The 21280-nt window shown below is 35.7% G+C and overlaps 1 protein-coding gene across 1 annotated transcript in view; it reads left to right on the top strand.

Moving 5' to 3' along the window:
• PLXDC2 (plexin domain containing 2) overlaps positions 1–21280 on the top strand; it is a 269462-nt gene that overhangs the window by 132429 nt on the left and 115753 nt on the right. Inside the window, exon 3 of the mRNA XM_035545164.2 lies at positions 18480–18626. Within this exon, the coding sequence (XP_035401057.1) occupies positions 18480–18626 (147 nt within the window). The remainder of the gene's footprint in view (positions 1–18479; positions 18627–21280) is intronic.

Raw genomic sequence — 21280 nt, 5'->3', positions numbered from 1 at the left:
TATTTTTTTTCCCTTGCATAAACATGGAAGTCACTAGTTTGTATATGATAGCTTTGAATTGCATGTTGATTTTATGATTTGCTTTTTGCCCCCTGCAATCCTCATCTGGCCATACTTGTAGCAACTCATTCTGGCACAACTGAGATCAATCCTGCTTTTAATTATTTTAGCAGGTAAAGTGGAAGATGTCTCAGGTACAAGAAAGTTTTTTGTAGCTGATCTTTCCATGGCTCATATGTAGATCCCTATGATTTGTCACTTGCTTCTCTAGTCTGTTGAGTTCCAAGCTCTTACAAAGCTCGTACAAAATTAAATGGGTCAGAGCTCCCCCACTAGTAGTCATATTTGGCAACATTCAGGAGAAGAATGTACGTACATTAAATGGTATTTTTTCCAGAGCTGTCTTTCCTGACAGATTAATGACACTACAGTGTCTTAACCTCAAAAGTACATCACCCCTACTGAGTTTATTAAATTCAGGTTCTGTGCTCTCTCACATCCTTTTCTTTTTCTAGTCTTCCCAGCATGATAGAATAACCGAATTGTGTTTTCACACATTATCAGATTATGTTGTAAATCCCTCCTACAATACACAGGCACTTTACAAATAAATAAAATAAAATAAAATGGGCTTTATAGAGGAAGTAAAGTGTACAACAGAAATTCACAGTGGAAGAATCCTTATGTTGCAGTCTTCTGCAGCTTAGGAGCTTATCGGTAGTGCTGGAGATCATATTGATTTTTGTAACATTTCTTCTTTATGTGTTTCAGTTCTTGTTGAAGTAAATCCAGAGAATGAGTAATGCCTGTCACTCATATTTAATGACACTACAGTATTACAACATTCCTTAATCACAGATACTGTTTCTCTGAATTATTCTGTAGATTTACCATGCACGTGTAGAAGACTTCTTTCACTGAAAGCCTAATGTTGATGAACATATCTTTAATTTTCATTTGATATTGTTATATTCTTCCTTATACTGATGAGTTTACTTTCTATCCACGTTAAAAAAAAATAATAATAAAGGCAATTAATTTCTTTCTATTTAAAAATAACTCAAAATATTTTGTGTGATCGAATCTCTAGTTATAATGTGGAAAATGATAAAATCAGTGTGTGTGGAGGACAGATCATTTCCATTGGCTTTTCTTTATGTTTTAAGGCAGTGAGGTTTTTTTATGTTTTTCCCTTGGAAAAATTGGGATTTTTTTTTTTCTATAACTTCACAGTAGTACCATTCCAGGCTTCCCATCAGCTGTAATCCATAGAGTATTTTAAGATCAACTTCATTGGAACATGAAGTTCAGGCCTTCAAAAGCAGCCTCAAGAAAGTGCATAGTAAATCACATCTTTTCAGTACCCAGGTCGATCAGCCTCTGTGTGTGCAAGGATGATAAATGGGTAAATTCTCTTCAGAGATGCTATATGTCTGGTCCAATGGCTAGAGCAGTACCACCACTAGAGACCTGGAGACATTCACTCTCTTCACAGCTCCATTTTGCCTAATCCATTTGTTTGACACTGTGATTCAAGAAGGATCTTGTACAAAATGATGCACATATTCAGCTTTCTTGAACAAAGATGTTCTCTTGAACCAGATTCTCTGGAAGTTGAACTATATTGAACATACTATCAAAAGCAGTGGCAATAGCTGTTTGATGTGCAGGAGTTTTGGAAATGGGCAAGGCCTTGGGAAGGAGGTGGTGAAACCTTCCCCAGGATCTGTTGTATTGCTGAAGGATAGGAATTGTGTGAGCCACAGATGGAGCATGGTGGCAGCACAAACCCCCAAAACTGACAATGGTAAGAGAAAGGCAAAGGGCAGGAAGAACAAGTTTCTACTGCAAAGTAGATTTTCTGTGTGTGGCATGCGTGGTCCTTCTGGTGAACTGACAGCAAGCTGGAGTTTATAGAGTAGTATTAACGTATAATAAATGCCTATCATAAACACATTATAGAAGAATATGACAATATGAAAATATTCTTTTTTCCTCTAAGTTTAGTAGGGTTGTCATGATGTGCCAGTCAAATATAAATAAATTTTAAATATAAAATTTCACAAGAATGGAGGTTGGTCCTGTTTACTTTCTTTGCAATTTGTACTTTAGATCCTAAGGAGAATGTGTAAGTCTTTGGGTCCAAAGTCAGTAAATGTTTTACTAGGATTGTATTTCTTTTACCTAATATAGCTAGAATGAATGAATGAGCTATTAATAGATGTGAAAAGGGTGGGATTCCATCTCGTACAGATGGGCAAAAATGTTACAGCCCTAGAGAAATCCCCAAAGTGGGGGGAAATATATTGTCAGCAGTCCAAATTTACTGCAGAGGTCAACTCTGAAAAGACAGAATTTTGCCGACACAGACCAAACTGGCTTCTTGGCCCTGTGGCTAATGAAAGCCTCACCCTTTGAAAATAGGAGCATCTATGGTTAAGGCATATCTAGGAGAAATATGAAGTGACAATGGAAAACAAAAAAAGAAAAGTGACTAGTATAATCTAACTTTTCACATTCTTTTTAGGTTTTTCTCTGTAGACTGGCTTCCTATTTTGTAATTAAGGATTTAACCTTTTGTTTTCCTAGGGAGACTTTTATATTGTAAACGATGGTTTATAAAAAGTTAGTTCATAGTGCTTAAGGAAAACTCAAAAGAATTTGATAAAATGGAAGTTTTCCTCCCAAAGATCCTAAAACCAAACAACAGATCTTCTATTTGAAATAACTTGGAGACTCTCAGAAGTTTACCAACTAAGGCAAGGAGATTTTGGAAACTGGAAGCACCACACATCCTCTGTCTTCTAACTAACCAGTGCTCAGGACTGGGCAGCTCAGAAGTCCTGCAGGTACTAGACTGAGAGTGGAAATGTGCACAGCACAATGGTTATGGGGACATTAAAGACAGGGATTACTGTGAGGCAAATTTGAGTTATCAGGTGGGACGTTCAGAAATTATGTCATTTATATCAACAATTCTTTCAAAAGATTATTTCAAAAGAGATTTTCAAAAGAGATTATTTCTTAAATTTCTGGGATTTCATTTCACCTTATGTACAAGTTCAGCTTCACAGCACATTCGCCACTCATAACTTACTACTTTCTCTCTCTCCTCCAGTCTTTTTGGGGGATTCTTCTTTCTGGTCTTGGGAGTGTGAGTTTGTTTTGTTGTTGTTGTTGTTTAGTTTGTGTTTAAAAACAAAAACAAAAACCACAATTCACAATTTCTTTTGCTGTTTTGTTAAGTAAACTACCTCTTTTGTTTATTGTGCTCAGGAAATTCAGAAGTGCCTTTTTATTTACCTTAAATAGAGCCTGGGAAATGTAATGCATAGAGTAGAATTTGTTACTGTAATCACTGTATGTCCTTGAAAAAGTAATGAGCATGAAAATAGATCTCAATGTCTATGTCTAGTTTGACATCTTCTTACGAACAAGGAGATAACTAGGACAAATATACTTCTTAACATATTCTAATAAAAGAAAAGTATACTTTATAATAACTCTGATATTAAGGAATTAACTCTACACGTATTAACACTGTTAAAATAAACTTAGATTAATGGTCATGGTTTTATGTTTGTGTTAACCCCCAAAGCACACTAGCCATAAAGGTAATGAAGGCAGGTAGCAGAGTTCTTGCTGCCTGTTGCTCTTTTGCATTTACTGGAAAAGGATCTGATCACTGAAGTGCATCTAGGATGGATGTCAGGTTCCCAGTACCAAGGTGTCTGCAAATGCTTTATTGTTTTGCCATAGTGCTCACTAATGTAGGCATGGTCAAAGGGCACTGGAAAAAAAAAAGGCTTAATAATACATTAATATATAATTGTGCATCACACATGTAGCATTTTTTTTTTCAAAGTTTAAAATATGTGTCTTTTTCTAAGTGATGTCCTGTAATTATGGCAGTGTAGAGCTCTGTACAGAGGTTATTCTCCTTCTGTATTTATAGTATTTGTCTCTTTATTCCAGATCGTCCGCAAAGCAGCTCCGACTGCAGACTTTATAAAAAAATTTCTAAGCAACTTGCTTCACTGTTCCATTTCCCTGATCCTTGTGACAGCTTAACCCCCAGTGAATTGTACAACACTGAGAAGTAACATACAGAGAATTTGAAATGGAACCAACTGTAATATGTAGCTTGCATTGGTGTTAGCAGAAAATGACAAACTTTGCAAAATAAGTATGGAACATGACTTACTTTATAACTTGTTGCAATTGTTTGGAGATACTACATCAGAACAAAAGTCTTTCACAAACTTTAAATAACAAAAAAAAAAATCCTGCAATAAAATAGTAGATTAAAGCAAATTCAGGGTTGAGTTGAGTACAGCTACACTAACAGTAAGGTTTTATTGCTTTGCAGCATGAAAACAGTGAGGAAAAACATAATTTTTGATGTAAAGTTTTATAATAGAATGAATTATAGCATCTGTAAGACAGAAAAAGATTCATTTCCAAGCAAGAAACAACACATTGGGCATAGTAAGTAAAATGAAGCTCAGCTGTGTCTCACTTTCCCCATGCCCACCCCATTCCTTAGCATAGTACTAGTGATCATAGGAAATATATTTCAGTGCAAAAAATAATGTCTTTTTTGGTAGTGAAGTTACTTATTTATTCCTGTGGCTGTTGTTGATATCTCCTGCTCTGTGAATTTCTTTTAACTAAAATACAGTTGTTGCTAGCTGGAGACACTCTTCTTTTTCTCTCCTTTCTTTAGTTTTTCTGGATATTTTTTGAAATGTAAATTTTTAGCAATCCAGGTAGTATAGACCTGGAAAGCATCTTCCCCCTGTCAGAACAACACTGGTGGATTTCCTACTGGTAGCAGTCTTCTACTGAATTTTGCATTTTCTCCCAGAGTTTCTGTCCAGAAAGAGTCTTCTCCCTTATCAGTCTTAGACACTCATGGCAGCAAAGTTGTCTGATTCTGACTGGCAAAAACAACAGAAGGGATTGAATTTGACAACCCTTGGGATCTGAGAGCAATTGCTCTCAGCTACGGAGAGTCGGTGTCAGCATGCCCACTGCTCTGTTCTTACTGCAAGTCTGAGCAAGGGAAAAAAAAACGGTTAAGATTAAATTCCATTCAGCTGGATGAATGATAAGGCATTCCTGGAATTACTGATCTAATGCACTGTATTTAAAGTAGAAAAACTTGTCCGTGCATAATTGTGTGAAGCCTCGAAACTAAACAAAATCGGTCACATAGTAAATTGTTAGTTTGGTTAAACCTGCCTCAGTTTCATTCTTTTTATGTATATTTTTCCATCATCATAATGATTTAATGCCAGTTATATCTGAAGGATTTAGAAACAAAGACCGGTGTGGCTAGATCTACAAAAATGCTGTCCCTCCAATACACTGTGAAGATTGTACTGGAGTTAAGAAAAAAATCCTTGTAATCTCATAAATTTAATGAGATTTCATGTTCTCTTTCTTCATCCCAATCTACAGGAGATACATAAGTCTGGGGAGCCTGTTCCAGTGCGCGACAACACTCTCAGTTAAGAACCTCTTCCCGATATCTGACCTCCCCTGTTGCAGCTTGACACCATTCCCATGGGTCCTATCGCTGGTGACTAAAGAGAATAGATTGGCACCTGCCCCTCCAGTCCCCCTCGTGAGGAATCTGTAGATTGCAATGAGGTCTCCCCTCAGCCTCCTCTTTTCCAGTCTGAACAGGCCAAGTGACCTTCCCCTCTAGGCCCTTCGTCATCTTCGTAGCCCTACTCTGGACACTCTCCAACACTTTCACATCCTTTTTGTACTGTGGTGTCCAGAACTGCACACAGTACTTGAGGTGATGCCTCGAATACTGTGGTGTATAATGGTTATTATATAACCTTATATCAGGTTCTACAGCATCTGAGACTTAGCTTGCCCCTTTTTCCAATTCCACTTGTTCAGTTGAGTTTTCCATCAGTGATGTCACACGTTCTAGCTAGCCAGCAGACCAATATGTCACTGTCTTGTTTGCTTTCAGTGGCAAAAGGCTAAACTAACCAAAAATGTCACTTTTTTTTTTTTTGTATTGAATTTATTAATTACTTGCTTACATCAAGGCAATCTTGGCACTTACACTTACTGGATCTTGCTACAGTCTTGCTGGACTGAATTCATTACCAACCCTGAAAGAAGTGTTGAAGAAATGAGCTTATCAACATTTTCATTATTCTCAATCTTAACTCAAGAGGTAATGATTCTACTACTAACTCAGATATAGCTGAAAAATAAAAAGATTAAGACTGGAGAGAAGATTTATTCTCTATTTCTTTTAAACTTCCAAGGAGAGGAAAAAAAGGAGATAAATTGAAAGAAATTTCCCCACTCCCAAGTAAGGGAATTCACAGTTCTCCATGGTAATCCTGGGTTCATTTCCATATGCTTAGCTATATTGGCACATGAGGTATTTAATTTAACATGCTGATGATAATGAACTTTTACACTAAGAAAGGAGATGGGATTTGAAATTTAATTGAATCTGCCTTTGAACTTTCTTGATGATAGTATTTTACATTTCCACATCCTTCTTAATCTCCAAGTTCCTAAACCACATTACAACTACTCCAGAATCACTGAGCTCATGACTGAAAAGAGTTCTGAGAGGTGTCAACAACAGAACTTTATTTTTTTTTCCTGAGTTAATTATTTCAGACATACATCTCAGTCCTTGCTTACAGAAGTTGGGTGAAAACATGTGCAGCTAGTGGAAGCTGAGTATTAGTGTAGCTGTGAACACTGGGACATCCCTCCAGTCGTTTCCTTTCTGACCATCTTCACCTTGGAGTGCCTTCACGAGGGATATGACAAATGTAAAAATAAATATATAACTGGTGGGGGAGAGGGAGGGGTTGGGTAGGGGTTGGGGAGTTGGAGAGGGTTGTATCAATCCAGTCATGCAAAAAGCAGACGGCAATGTTCATTTCAACCCCTACAAAACAAACAGCCCTGACATGTATATACAACATGTAGCAAATATAGCTACCTAAATATATATATATATATATATATATATGTATATATATATATATATTTCTCCGTACCCAGTCTGGAGCAGGGCGTGAGGGCAAATACATTACTGAGTTGTTAGTGTAGGGGAATTTGGGTAGGTAAGTAAAAAGTTGTTACAGTAAGCCATGTAATTCCAGTTTGGATAACAGCAGTCTTTAGGGATAGATTTTCAAAGCTTTAGGAATCCTGCTGACATTGATGGATTACTCTTTACCACTCTGAAAGTCTTTCATGTTTTTGTTATATGAGAGAGTCAATTATCTGTTATCCCAAAACAGTATCCACTTGGCATGTACGCGGAATGGTACATCATTTCAAATTTGGTCAGACACTTCCCTTGACTGTGTGTAAATTACAGTAATTGTAACATGAGAGCTTTCAGCATATATGAGGAAGGCAATGGCCTCCCTTCATTGTGTATGAATGAGTTAGATGGATTCCTTCTTTAAACTAAATAAATAAATAAATAAACCAAACCAAAGCTCAACATTCATATGAAGTGGAGGATCGGTGTTAAAAAAGTTATGTTTATAAGCTGTGCATTTGTCCTTCAAAAAAAATTTAGATTAATGTTGTCAGCTGAAGAGATTCTCTTAATAGCTACTATATTTCATATACAGAAGTTCATAAGTAATGAAAATCACAGATTTCTGTTTTTTTCTTCTGTAACATTGGGATGTATCCTTGTGCATGTCTAGCTTTTCACAGTCCATCAGTAAGAAAAAAAGAAAAAAGTATTCACTTATAGAACAAAACTGATAATGTAGATTTTGGAGCGTCTGTAGAGTCTGAATCAAATGACAGTGTGAATAATGGGGGTGAGAGAGGAAGAACAGTAAACTTTCACATGCATTCATTGTACTCTTTAGTGGTACAACATTCGGAAGAAGTAAAGAGATGTGTTAGGGTTACCAGAGTTTTGCTTCATCCATTTGTGTCAAGCTGCATGATTTTTCAAAAGTTCTTATGAAAATTTTTTCAATAATTGAAAACATTGCTCTTATAGTAACCCTTTGATAATGCAAGTAGGAAGGGGGAAAATATGCAGAAGGAAATCCTATCTGTCTGATTTCATAAAAGCAGAGCTGTAAAATGCCATGAGAGATAAAATGCTGTGATCTCACATAGGTATTCCCTTTTTACTTCAGTACAGACAGCAAAGCAAGTTGCTTTCTTGCATTCTTCTTACCTCAGGTAGAGTGTGGTGCATCTTTCTTGGTGTGTGAGAGGAAAAGTGCATTCCAGTGCCAGAACAGGCAGAATCTGTCCCCCAGGTGCTGCCACTAAGTTTAGCTGTTTGCAGGAGCAGGCTGTCAATGCCACTTCCACACATCAGCAGCCTGGCTGGTGCTTACTGTGGAGTGTGACTGAATGGTTTTTAACAAGTTTGGTGAGGATGTTTGAAACATCTTCCCTTCATAATTATAAGCAAGTGCCTCAAAGTTCCTTACTTGTTTAGAAAATGAAAACCCAATTCTTAGGTATACAATTGATGACTATGCAGATGAATAGCATCTTAGCTTGTGAATTCTCACTCTATTGAAAATTTAATTCCTGTGCTATGCACCTGGACTACAGTTATACTAATATAGTGATAAGACCTGACAAAAGGGTTTATTTGTTTTTCAGTGGAAGGAGAAAGTTTGAGCTTATCATTTAGTCATTAATAATCTATAAAATATTGTTTTCCTTTTGTTAATATTATGATCATGGCAGATGTCAGGCATATTACTACTTTACCTTGTAAATCAAATCTATTTGTTAAATATGGTGCTGAGTTTTTCTTCTTACATGAATATTCAGAGAAGGGTAATACATATCTGCATATTCCTCTAATAATGTACACAAATTTCTACAAAATACTAGGCTACTGTGATTGTTGTTGTGAAAGTCTGTACATAAGGTTTTCTTTTTTTTAGTTGTTAATATTGAAATTGAAAGTGAAATTAAGCTCCCCAGTTAAAATACCACAGTATATGTACATTTGGGGTAAATGAGGGATGTGCAAGTTCTTGCATGTGAGGTAGGCTATGTTATCACAGACCATGGGAATTTAAGGTGAAATACAGCTGCCTAGCTGTAAGTGTCTGGTAATACTTTTGGCAGTGTGGTTATGCTGGATGGTCTCTTGTTTCTCATGTAGGATACAGTTATCCTAATATGTGTTGGACTGTATCTGCAAGACTCGAATGGTCCTGGATTTATCCTATGCTCAGGCAACTTCATCTCAACCCTGGTCAGTACATGCAGTACCGTCTAGGTGTTTCTTGAGTTTGCTCTAAAGTAGACCTGAAAGTATGGTGAGCTGAGCAGACAAACCTGCACTGACAACTTTTAATAGGTCTGCAGTGCTAAAAGCAAGAGCTTAGAAACCTATCTCGTATGTGCACAGCTGTAGTGAAATATTTAACCTCTCAACTGAACACCACCCTGCTCGGCTACTCATTTATTTGTTGAAATCTGAAGTGAGATGGCCAAGATATTTTGTTTGCTTGTTTGCTTGTTTTTTACAGATCTATCAACAACAAATTATATCAGGCAAATTAAAAATCGCACATTTCTGGTCAAATGTTAAGACTCCTCGCACCACCACCTCCTCCTCCCCTCCCCCCCCCCAAAAAAAAAAAAAAATCTTATGATTTCGGGGGGGGAGGGGGGGGGAGATGAATCAGTTTAGTCTTAAAGAGCAAAATAGAGATGGAAATGACACCCACACGAGAAAAAAAAAATCTATCAAAAGAAAATCTTGTGTTAATAACATTTTGAAATATTTGTGAATATTGGATCAGCTGGACAGGGAGGAAATATGAAGGCAGTATATATTTTCAGAGACAGAAGAGGAAAGATATTTAGCATCTTGATCTTGCCTGGGTAGTTGCAAAGTTCTCAGAGCATTCCCCGCCCCCCCCCTCCCCCCCCCCCTCCCCCCCCCCCCCGAAAATAACAGTAGCCCAGATCCTGCAGAAAGCTTCTTTGTATCTTGATGTTTTGCAAAGGGAGTGACTTGGAATTACCTGTCTAGCCATCAAGCATCTTGATTTAAATATGCTTTCTTACTGTAAGGGCACTTATATTAGAGGGCTCCCAAGGGAGAGTTTTGTTTTGTTTTGTTTTGAGCATCACTGCACAATCAGATAAAGCAGCATTTCTGTGACTGAGTTTTGAAGAATTGTGGCTGGTGAGAACAGCTGTTAGAACCGTATATTTGAATTCTTTCTACATTGCTGTATGGAATATCCTGGATATATAGAAAAATGCATGTGAATAAAGCAACAGGCATATCTTTTCCAAAGTAAATAGCAATCTTTCCAAAGAGCAGTAGAAACTGGGGCAACACCTTAACCATTTTAACACCACTATTTTGCTCTCTAAAACATGAATGGTAGTTTTGAAATTTTGTGTATTTTTTGTGGATTTCACCCAGCCTTATGTTTTAGTAACTAAAGATTCAATTGTGTTGTATGTGAGAGCTAACCTAGAAAGTGACTTAAATTGACTTCCAGTCTTGTTTTCAATCTGTTGAAATGCTGTGTTCTTGAGAGAAGCCGTGGTGATACAGTTTGTCCTTTAACTCCCAGGCTCTGTGATGAGCATACTGCTGTCTGGCTGTATGCTGAACAGCAAACAGCTGAGCTGAACAGCATGGCTTCCACAAAGGTTGGTCCTGAACGATATGAATGTAAGAAACCCTTAAGAGCTTCAAATTAGGCTTTATCCCTACCTTATCCTTTTTTTTTCTTTTTTTCACTTTTACAGGAAAAAAAAAATCTATGGCTTTAATAAGTGCATGTTCCTGCCTGTATCAACTTAATATCAGTCATACATGTTCTTACAACTGACTGCTTTATGATTTCAGCTGTGAGCCTTGACAGATCCCTAGGACATGTCATTAGCTGTTCAGGAATTACAGCATACATGAGTGAGTGTGGAGGCAGCTTGCTTTGTTGCCCTACATAAAGTTCTGATCAACTAGAATCTACATCCACTACTATTAATTGTCCAGAACCATAACACTGTTCATCCTGATTTAGGCCCTCCCTCCTCATGTGACGTTTCAGGGCTACTGCGTCTTGGCTGTTCTTTTTTCTTGTAATCTGTAGAATCTGTAATTCTGTTCCAGTTGAGAAGGAACAAGGGATGGGAGACAAGGGTGTCTTACCTATCCCAGCTTCTGAACATGCACCAGAGGAAGAAATAGGTTAGGGAGAGTTTAAAGTTGCTGTGATATCTGGATCAAAATAAAATAAAAAGATATGTAAGGGTATATGCATTTATAAATATGTTGTTGGTTAATATTCCACACAAAAAGTGAACCTTTAAAAGACTAAAATACTGTATCTTTAAAAACTAACTTGAAAAAAAAAAAAGTGATTATGGCACTATCTGGAGTCATGAGCCCCTAGGAATGGGGTTGGTGACAGGCATGGGATTGTAACCACTGATGTGCTGTAGTCTAGGCCTGACACTTAGGTTTTTTAAAAAAAAATTATGATCATTTTTAGAATATTAACATTTATGATCATTTTTAGAATTTTAGTTTTATGAAAACATTAGTTGTTTATGTATATCTAAAAATGAGAAAATAAACTATATCATGTTTCATAAGTACCAAAATCAAATTGTTGGTAGGTGTTTTTACACTCATTTTATTAAAATGGTTTCCATTATTTTCTTTTCAGTGGAGGGGATGGTACATAACAGTTACTAAAGGTTTATTTTGAGAATTTCTCAATGTCGTGCTACAGCAAATTGGAAACAAAACTGCTCAATAAGCACTTGCCTCCTGTAATTGTTTTTTGCATGACTCACTGATTTTTATTTTTTATTTTTCATCTCTTAAGTAAGGTGTTGCAGAGACTTTTGCTCTTTTGAAGCTTGTCTCTTATGACAAGCCTGTCCAAGGGGCTTTATAAGACTGCTGTAATGACCTCTAAATAGGCTGACAGTTTTATAGCTGTCCCCAAGAGGGAAGTTTCCTTTCAAAAGCAGCTGAATATCAAGAAAAAAGCAACAGCTCCAAGCTGACTTTTCACAAAGCCAGAAAGACTAAACGGCTTTTTGGATTAATAACAGGTTTATGGCATCCTTCTTTGCCAGGCTGTCTGTCAGTGTATGACTTCCTATTATAGGTGCTGTCAGGCACTCAGACAGAAAAGTGTAGTTTAAAAATCTTGGAGCTTAAGCTCCAAGTTGATGTGGAGACATATAAAGCCCTCTGTATACACATGGGCAAGAGCCTTGAGCTCAGTGCTTGTGTTTGAGCCCACCAGATGACATTGAGGGTTTACAAAAACAGCCTCTGTGAGGTTCTAGGCAAAGTGGTCTCCACACTGGCCCTCAGTCTCCTGTGAAAAACCCATAGTCTTAAGACTCCAGCACACACATGGACAGGCTTTCAGCAGTCTGCACAGCACTCATTGGTGTATTCTCAGAGAAGACAGTGCGAGATGAAGTTCTTAATGCCAGTGCATGCAGACAAAGGATTTTCCCTTTTGTTTGATTGGGCTCCCCTCATTCATTAGACATGATATTAGCTGTTCAAAATAGATTTTGCTAAGGCTTGTGTAATCAACAGCAAAGTTTGCAGGCTGTCTTCATGTTCCCAATGGCCGTGTATGTGGAAGACATATGTTATGCCCATATGTATTTCCTAAGTACTTCCCACTTCAGATGTTGTTGTTGTTGTTGTTGTTTTTTTTAAAAAAAAAAAAGATTGTAGCTTTGTCATTGTGAAAGCAGTGAAGCAGTTTGTAAATTTTACATTTTCTCAGTAGAGATTCATACAGAACAAATGCTTTTGTTAAGGAACTGAACAGCACAGCTTATCCATGATACAAAGCACTTATGAAATGAAATCGGTACTTCTGAGCTTCAGAGAACCACTCATAACAATCAAGCTTTCTAAGTAGCAGCCACTATATATATCCTCTGCAAGACTTTCATGCAGTAGTTTTCCTGGTGCCTATATACTGAAATTAGAGCTTTTGCTTTTTGAGAAGCCATTTCAAATTAATCATTCCTCTGGGCTTTTCAGGTATCTGATCCTATAAACCGGTAAAATTTCATCACTGCTATGCTATGATTATAATTACAGTGCTTTGTGTTAAAATGCAGTTAGATGGAAACAGCATGTTAAGTGTCTCTTTTCCCCATTTTCTCTCATCTTAATCTTTCCATTAGGACACCATTTCAGCATTGATGGTCTTTTCCCAAACTGCCTCATCCCCTTGGGGCCACATTCTCGATATTCTGCTTGTATCCTTGCCACCCCTGTCTCATTCTGTGCCTGTCTAAAGAAAAGGTGAATACATGAGACAATTCAATTGCAACACCATACACATATGCTTCTGCTACCTTGGTAGCACAAAGCATGACCATGGATCTCTTTCACCCCTTCCAGAGTCCGACATCAGTTGTCACTTCTGTGATCCCCTTTATACTGTTTTAAGGTAGTGGCTACTACTAATGTCCAGAATCGTAATATCAATTTTCTAACAAAAATTCAAAACTATTCAGAGAGAGTAACAAGCATTAAATGTGAGAGAGAAACAAGCATTAAATGTGGTTGGATACAAGTTGTTTTGAGGAAGCTGGTTTTGTTGTCTGCATGCTAGACTGTCTTGTTGCTGGTTTGTTTTAATAGAAAGGGTGTTCCTTTTTTATTCTGTGAAATGAATTGCCAGAACTGCTTTTCTTCATTAGGGAAATACTTTTAATTGCTAGCTCATTTCCTTCCTCTAAATTCCCCAAGCTATATTTTATTATCTTTGTTCTCTCCCTGAAAAAATGGTCTATTTTTAATATGTAATTGCCTCTTTTCTCTTTCCAGGGTTTCCATTTTACTCAACAAATGCAGCTTTTAGAAAACATAATTGTCTGATTAATTTCATAAGCTATTTATCCATAAATGCTCATATTATATTCAGAGTTAAAGATGACTTTCTGAACATAGTATTTGGTGATGAATTTCCTCAGTACTAATTTTTGGAGCAAATACCAGAAGCACTTTTATTTCATTAAAAATTATACCTAGTCTGTGATTTTTAGCAATATTTAGGTAATAATGAATTTTGTTAAAAATTAAATACTGGTTCTTTGTTTTACAGTGATAAAATTAAGTGTCTATAAATATAACACCATATCCTTGATGGCTTCAGAATTTCTTCATTGTGTGTTGACTGAATGGAAATCTGACAATACAGTTTCAATAAACTCAACAAATACTGAACATCAAGAATTTAAAGAAACCTTGATCTTCAGTTGTGCTGAGCTTTTATGAACAGTGTATGCATGCAGCATGCATGAGAAAAATCAGTTGTAGTGGGGAAAATATGGAAATATACTCAAGGTGTCATCAGACAATATCTCTTTAGAAAAATGTAAGAAATTAATTTTCTTTACAGTCTACAGTAAGATAGCCTCAAGTAAAAATAAATAAATAAATAAATAATTTTCCCTAAAGGGAAGAGTTATGAGAAAGTTTGTAATAAATATTCCCGTTAAACTCTGAAAGGCTGACAAGAGTAATCCCCATAGTTGGTGCAAAGTCTTTAGAAAAATCCATTGCTTTAAAAGTTGTATTTGTCAATAGCATACAGGTGATTCTTATTTTATATATATGCAGTACTTGGGCTGGACTGTGCTTCTAGAGAAGCAATGCAAAATAATTCTCATTTCCCAAAAATACCCAGAAAACAACAACAACAAGAAAAAAAAAACACTTGTGTTCAACAGTCAGCTCCTTAGATATTTTTTCTGCTGTTTCTTAAAGTAGTTATGGGCATGTTTTCTGTTTTCTCTGCCTTTTCTTTCCTCTGGTAACATGTTTCTACTCCATTACAAGATGACGCAATTTTATTTTTTTTAATTAAATTTTAATTCTCTTCTATATAATTCTACCTATCTGTAGAACTCTCCATCTGTGTGTAATATAGCCATAAAATTATTTTCTTAATAATTTATTTCTTTACATGCAAATCCAGCATTATTTCTAACACATTTTTCTTTCTTATACATATAATATATGCAGTTGAAGAAATATATTATGAAGCAGGTACAATCAACCAAACCCCTTAAACAAGTCTGATGGAATGAAAACTCAAAGGTGTCTATTAATTCTAATAAAGCATTACTCTATCACTGGGAAACTTATGGAAGAATCCAATGATTTCATTTCTGTAGTAATGTATGTTCAAAACTACGAAGGCAATGACTTGGAATACAGTCATGGTTCCTCACTGTATTAAGACCTCCTGAGCTGCTAAGGCCAACATTATTATTTAGCTGCATGTTCCTTTTTCTAGTTATATAGTAAATTTGCAGATAGTAGAAAAAATAAGATGCAATAGATATACATTTAATGTTTCATTCATAAAATACATCTGCATGAAGGTATGAATCTTTTCCAAAGAGCAAGAATTTTTTTTTTCTTTTTATCATCCAAGTAGAAGTGAATTTGCTTAATTCCATAATTATTCAAGGTTATTTTACTTGAATTAAAACAGTAAATGAAATATTTTCTTTAATGCCAAATTTAGTAGCTATTTATATATGAGTAATTCCTCATACACGGAGAAAGATGATTGAGCTGAGGGCTATAATTTAAGTACTTGACTTACAAGATGAAGAGTTTGCTTTAAGCATGGATCAAAATACCATTTAAAGCAGTCTTACAGAGCAATCAGCTAGGCTCAGGGTTAGATCTATCTGTTTGTGGAGGGAGTGGCTTAGCTGCTAGTAATTAACTGGAGTAACTTGCTTTTATTAGTTATGAAAAACTGGAGATGAAAAAAAAAATATATATCTGTTCACAGCTTAAACATTGCATGTTTACCTGAAACAAGCTGTTTGGGTAATTATTTCTTTGTCTCTTGGGGCTCTTTCCTTGAGACTTTGCAATGCTTCAAATGTAACTTTTAATTTCTATGGAAACACTGTCAGAATGATAAGTTAGACTGGGAAAATATGTTGTCAAAACCTTTTCATTTACTGTACCTCCTTTGTATACATGACAATAGTAACGGCTTCTGTTGACTCTTAAAGAAGAAAATAATTTGGTAAGGTGGCTGGCTTTTCTGTCATCTTCCTGACAGTATAGTTTTAATTATGTTTATTTGTATGACTAACCAAGGGCTGCTGAGGTTGTTAGAAGTTGCTTCAAAAGTGTCACTGAGATTTACTGGGCGAGTACATCTTGGCATATAAAGTACAACAAAAGAAAACCTCAAGCAGAAAACAACCTGATCCTTTCTGCGGCAGTTTAAGTAAAATGCATCAGTAATGTTGTTAATGCAGAATAATTTCCAGCTGAAATGGGATTTATGGTCAATATATTTAACCTAGAATATGAACCAGTTCATGTAAAACATAAGGAATTGCCAAATGTGTCTTCAACTCAGGACCACAACAGTAGGAATGGGTTGTGTATGTCCTTGGGAGTGGATTGTGGTGAGGGGGTGTCAGGTCTGCATGGCAGCATGGCCTGGTGTGAAGGGAGTCCTATGCTGCTTCCTGGGTATAGGAGGTGTAGCAGACGGATTTTCCATCATGGAGAGAATTCTAAATTCTAAGTCTTCCTATTCCATTTTCTATTTCACTGTTTATTTTCTAATTTTATTATAATTTTAAAACACTTTCATTGAGATTTCTGCTTTTTTGTTTTTTTTGCTTTTTTTACCAGTGTCTAATTCTCAGTACAGTATTTCTTGTAGCTATTTAGCAGAAAGCTGTCAATGTTGTTGATTTAAATATGTCACAGTTAAAAACTTTGGACAAGTAAAGGAAGACTTTAAAGATGAAATCTGAGGTTTCATCTCTAACCTCAGACCAAGTGCCTTTGTTTCCTTTCACAGTCTTAGATGCTATCTGGAAAGGTAGAGACCATCACAGCTATTGGGAATCAGTATGGTCTATATGATTGTCTCTACCTTTCTATTGATTCCTAAGATATTGGAAATGAATAGCTCAGATAAAACACGTATTTTTCTTCCTAACCTATAATATTTATTTTTCTTCAGCAGTCATAGTTGGCAATAACCAGCATTGAAATAATTTTCTTCATTCATGTTAGTCATGAAAGAGAATTATTGTCCCGTATGTCTGCTCAAGTATGAAAAATAGATCTCAGGAAAATCTCATTCTACTTTGGCCACTATTATTGTTTCTTTTCTGCTGGTAAACCACCTTTTTCCCTGTCTGGACAGCTTCTTTTTTTTTTGCTTTTTTTAAATTTTGTTTTTAATAAAAAAGACTTTTACATTGGCTTTCATTGTAAACTGCTTTTCTCCACAGAATTGTACCCTATAAGGATAAAGAAAAACTGCTATTCCTACCTCCATTCTTGTATAGCTTTCTTCACCTTGTCATTAGTGGTATTTTTTAAAAATTAGATGTTTAGCCTTTCATATAGAGACTACCTCTTAAGTAGTTTGCACAATCTCAGCACAAACTCTGACATTGATAGAAATTTTTGGAAACTCCTATACCTGAATTTTTAAACATGCAATCAGTTTTGAATAATCAGATTTCAAAAATTAATTTCTTTATGTGCTAAATAGCGGCTAGCGATTTATATGATTTTGAGTGTAAACAGATTGTAGCGGAATGTCATACAGAGTATTTTGAGTGCTGGTATCTCAGCTTTGTCATCCAAAATAAACAGACATTGCCAAGACTCTCACTGTTATCTGAACCATGAACACAATTACTGAACTAGATATCTACAAGCTGCAGAATTTGATGGACCGCTAACACAGTCTCACACAACACATGTAGGATTCATGTATTTTTACCTCTGAATTTGCTGTGATGTGGGCATGACAGCAACTACTGTCACTTTAAAGAATGCAAGAACTAGGAAGATTTTTTTCCACAAATATGTATGTCCTGATCTCTCTCTGAATATCAAATGTACCATAAAATGGTGTTTTGGAGATTTAAAATGAAGTACACTTGTAAGACTATAGCTATTGGGAATTTTATGGATGTTTTCTTATAGGATATTCTAATAAATTATGTTTAGAAATGTTAAAAAATACAATTATTTTTAAAATCTTGGCTCTGAGTACTGCTCCTCACTTTGCTATGGCATGGTAGTTGTTACATGAACTTACTGTTCATCTTGCCTTGAAAGCCATCACACATTTTGCCATAGATTTCACTGATGTGGTTAGATGCACTGTATGGTTAGGATTTGAGGACAGAGAAAAATTATGATTATAATATAAGATGATTGCACGAGGTAACTATTTGCCTTGCTGAATGCTTGTGGTTGGAGACAGAGCTGTCTTCTGCAACACATTTGCAATTTGTATTTTTGTTGACTGTTGACTTGCAATTTTGCCTTTTCTGCTGCTCCCAGGAGCAACAGAACTCAGTATTTCAAGTGTGAATTTTATATAAAACTAAGATTCACCTTCCATTCTAATCTGTATTTTGCTATGTTTTTCCCCCCATGTCAGGAGGATACAGATCATAATTATTATACTTCAAGAACATATGGCCCATATGATTCTACTAGCCGGGATTTGTGGGTCAATATAGACCAAATGGAGAAAGACAAAGTAAAGATTCATGGGATCCTCTCCAATACCCATCGGCAAGCAGCAGTAAGTTGTTATGCTTTTTCTTCTTTGACTGACATGGATTTTTTTATTATTATTATTATTTTTTAGTAAGTACTGTTGGCTCACCAGTGAGTGATATAACAGTACTTACTAAATATTTTGACTACTGTTCACAGAGCTGCATCTTTGAATTTTAGTTAAGCTATGAAATTCGAATGATTCCACATTGCCTTTTTTGTACCAGAAATAACAGTCCTTCAGAGATATCTTTACAGATATTTTTAAAATGTATTTCTGTTTTTAATGTTAGATCTCAAACTATCAAACAGTAAACTACTTGCATTGTTGAAGTAAGAAGAAATTTTGTCAATGACATCAGTAACAATGGAACGGGATTGAGGATTAAGCTGCTGAAGTTTTAAGCCTTCCATGAAGTGTATCTGTGTTTCCATTTCCATTTTGTATGAAGTGTCATAGTAACTTTTTCTTTTGGGAGAACGATAAAAATCATTATTATGTCATATAGCAACAGAAGTGATAGATATGATTGCAGTTTCAGGCTAACAACAAATAAATATTATTAAGAGTGTAAATAACCATCTTGTTTAACTCATTGTTGCCTGGTAAAACAGGTATGAAAATATGGGATTGCTTACATATATAACTGAATACAATATGATTTACAAGTTATGTTCTCAGATCTGACCTGTGGCTAAAACTGCATACAAAGAAGAGCCAATACTAACACAAATTAAATGTAAAAATTTACAAATCAGAACTGTGGTTTGTGAGATTCTTATTTCACTAATTTAGCTCCAACAAAAACTTGGATTATGCCAGTTTAAAAACTGAAATAATACAAAATAAGATAAAGCTAACGTTTTACTTCAAGTTGTACAGTTTGTTGAGTTGTGTGTGTTGTTTGAGGGGTTTTTTGTTTGTTTGTTTTTTTGTATTGAGATGAAAAGGTGTTTAACAGCTTTAAAGCTGAGAGAAAATCTAAGTTAAATTGTTAAATTCCTCTTTTCTCTCAGTTTATCTGTTATTTCCCTGGCACCAGCCAGGTAACTGGCTCAGAGGAGTGTCAGTGGCAGCAAGAAGAGATAGCCCAGTATTTAGCTCAAAATACATAAAACAAAGTGGGGTGATAAATCTGCTATATTTGACTAACAGAGAGTCCAAACCATAAAATACCTTCCTTATAGCCAAAAAGACTGTAAGGAGCCAATGCAAATACACAGGGCTCAGGCAGTTGTATATCTTTTGGGTAGATTTAATAAAGCAAAGTATTGGCTATTTTCTTAACACAGTTTTTTTCTAATGAGAAAAAATTCCAAGAGTACCTAAAAGTAAGAACCTGTAATGTCTGCCTTGCCTTCTTCACCTGGGATTCTGGTGCTCTGTGTTGAGACAGAGAATGGAAACATGCAAAAACTAATAGAGCAGTTAAAATAACTATACAAGTTGGAAAAAAAAATGTAATTTATTAGCCTTGGAAGTTAAATATTAGTGAAATTCCTTTGAGAAATTTTAACCTGTTGAAGATGGCTCAATCCACTCCCTCTTTCTAAACATTACTGTTTCTAGTTGGGTCTATGAGGTTCTACATTTTAAAATGTCTGTTCCAAGAGGGATATTTTGCTGAAGTTATTGGAACAGAGATTTAAAATGAAGTAATGTTTCTAGGCTGAGTATGGGATCAATGTGGAGCATGGCAGACTCCTGAGCATGAGAGCTTCAACTTGCTCTCCCCAAATGAAGTCGTTTAAGACATTTCCACTTAGCGTTATCTGCCCACTCCGTCTTTCTTGCCAGCTCTAGTAGAGAAGGCAGTGAACCAAATTTAACAGGCTGACATTCATCTCTATTCATAGCTACCAAACTATCTTGGTCTGTGAACTAGATTGGTTGCAGACTTGTCTACATGCTGTTTTAAAGAACCCTTCTTCAGAGATTTGTTTCATATCTGTTCTGAAGGCTGAAAGAGTGTCAACTAGTTTTATCCCATAAGGCTTTATGTTATGTTTTTATAATTAATTTCATGTATGTATCTGAGCATACAATAATAATGTGTTTTACATGACTAAGTTATTTTTAAAAAAGATGCATTCTATCAACTGTTTAGATATTTTACAGGAAAATTTCTCTGTTTTTAGTAACATCTTCATAATCCACTCTCCATTAAATTATCCTTAATTCAGAAAGAATTAAGAAAAAAATCAAAATAGTTATTTTAATGAATTAGAGATTCTAATATTGAATCTAGAAGAAAAATAAGTGTTCTACAGATTTATTGATCTACTCATTTCTTTTTTCTTTTTTTTCAGACATTCAAGGTGATTTTTTTGGGGTAGAGAAAAAATACAAAACTGTGTAACAGCTGTAGCTTCAAAGGGTCTGAGTAGATCATAACATTACTAAGTAGCCATGTCTTCCCTTCTCATCCATGAACATAAACTTTACTCTGCAAAATGTCTTTTAAATCACAGAATCACAGAATCGTCTAGGTTGGAAGAGACCTCCAAGATCACCTAGTCCAACCTCTGTCCTAACACTAAGAAGACCTCCACTAAACCATATCACTAAGGACTACATCTAAACGTCTTTTAAAGACCTCCAGGGATGGTGACTCAACCACTTCCCTGGGCAGCCCATTCCAATGCCTAACAACCCTTTCAGTAAAGAAGTTCTTCCTA

The sequence above is a fragment of the Cygnus atratus genome, chromosome 2 (genome assembly GCF_013377495.2).
Source record: "Cygnus atratus isolate AKBS03 ecotype Queensland, Australia chromosome 2, CAtr_DNAZoo_HiC_assembly, whole genome shotgun sequence".
Lineage (NCBI taxonomy): Eukaryota > Metazoa > Chordata > Aves > Anseriformes > Anatidae > Cygnus > Cygnus atratus.
Note: the sequence above shows the minus strand (reverse complement) of the source record. Positions and strands in the feature narration are given on the sequence as shown.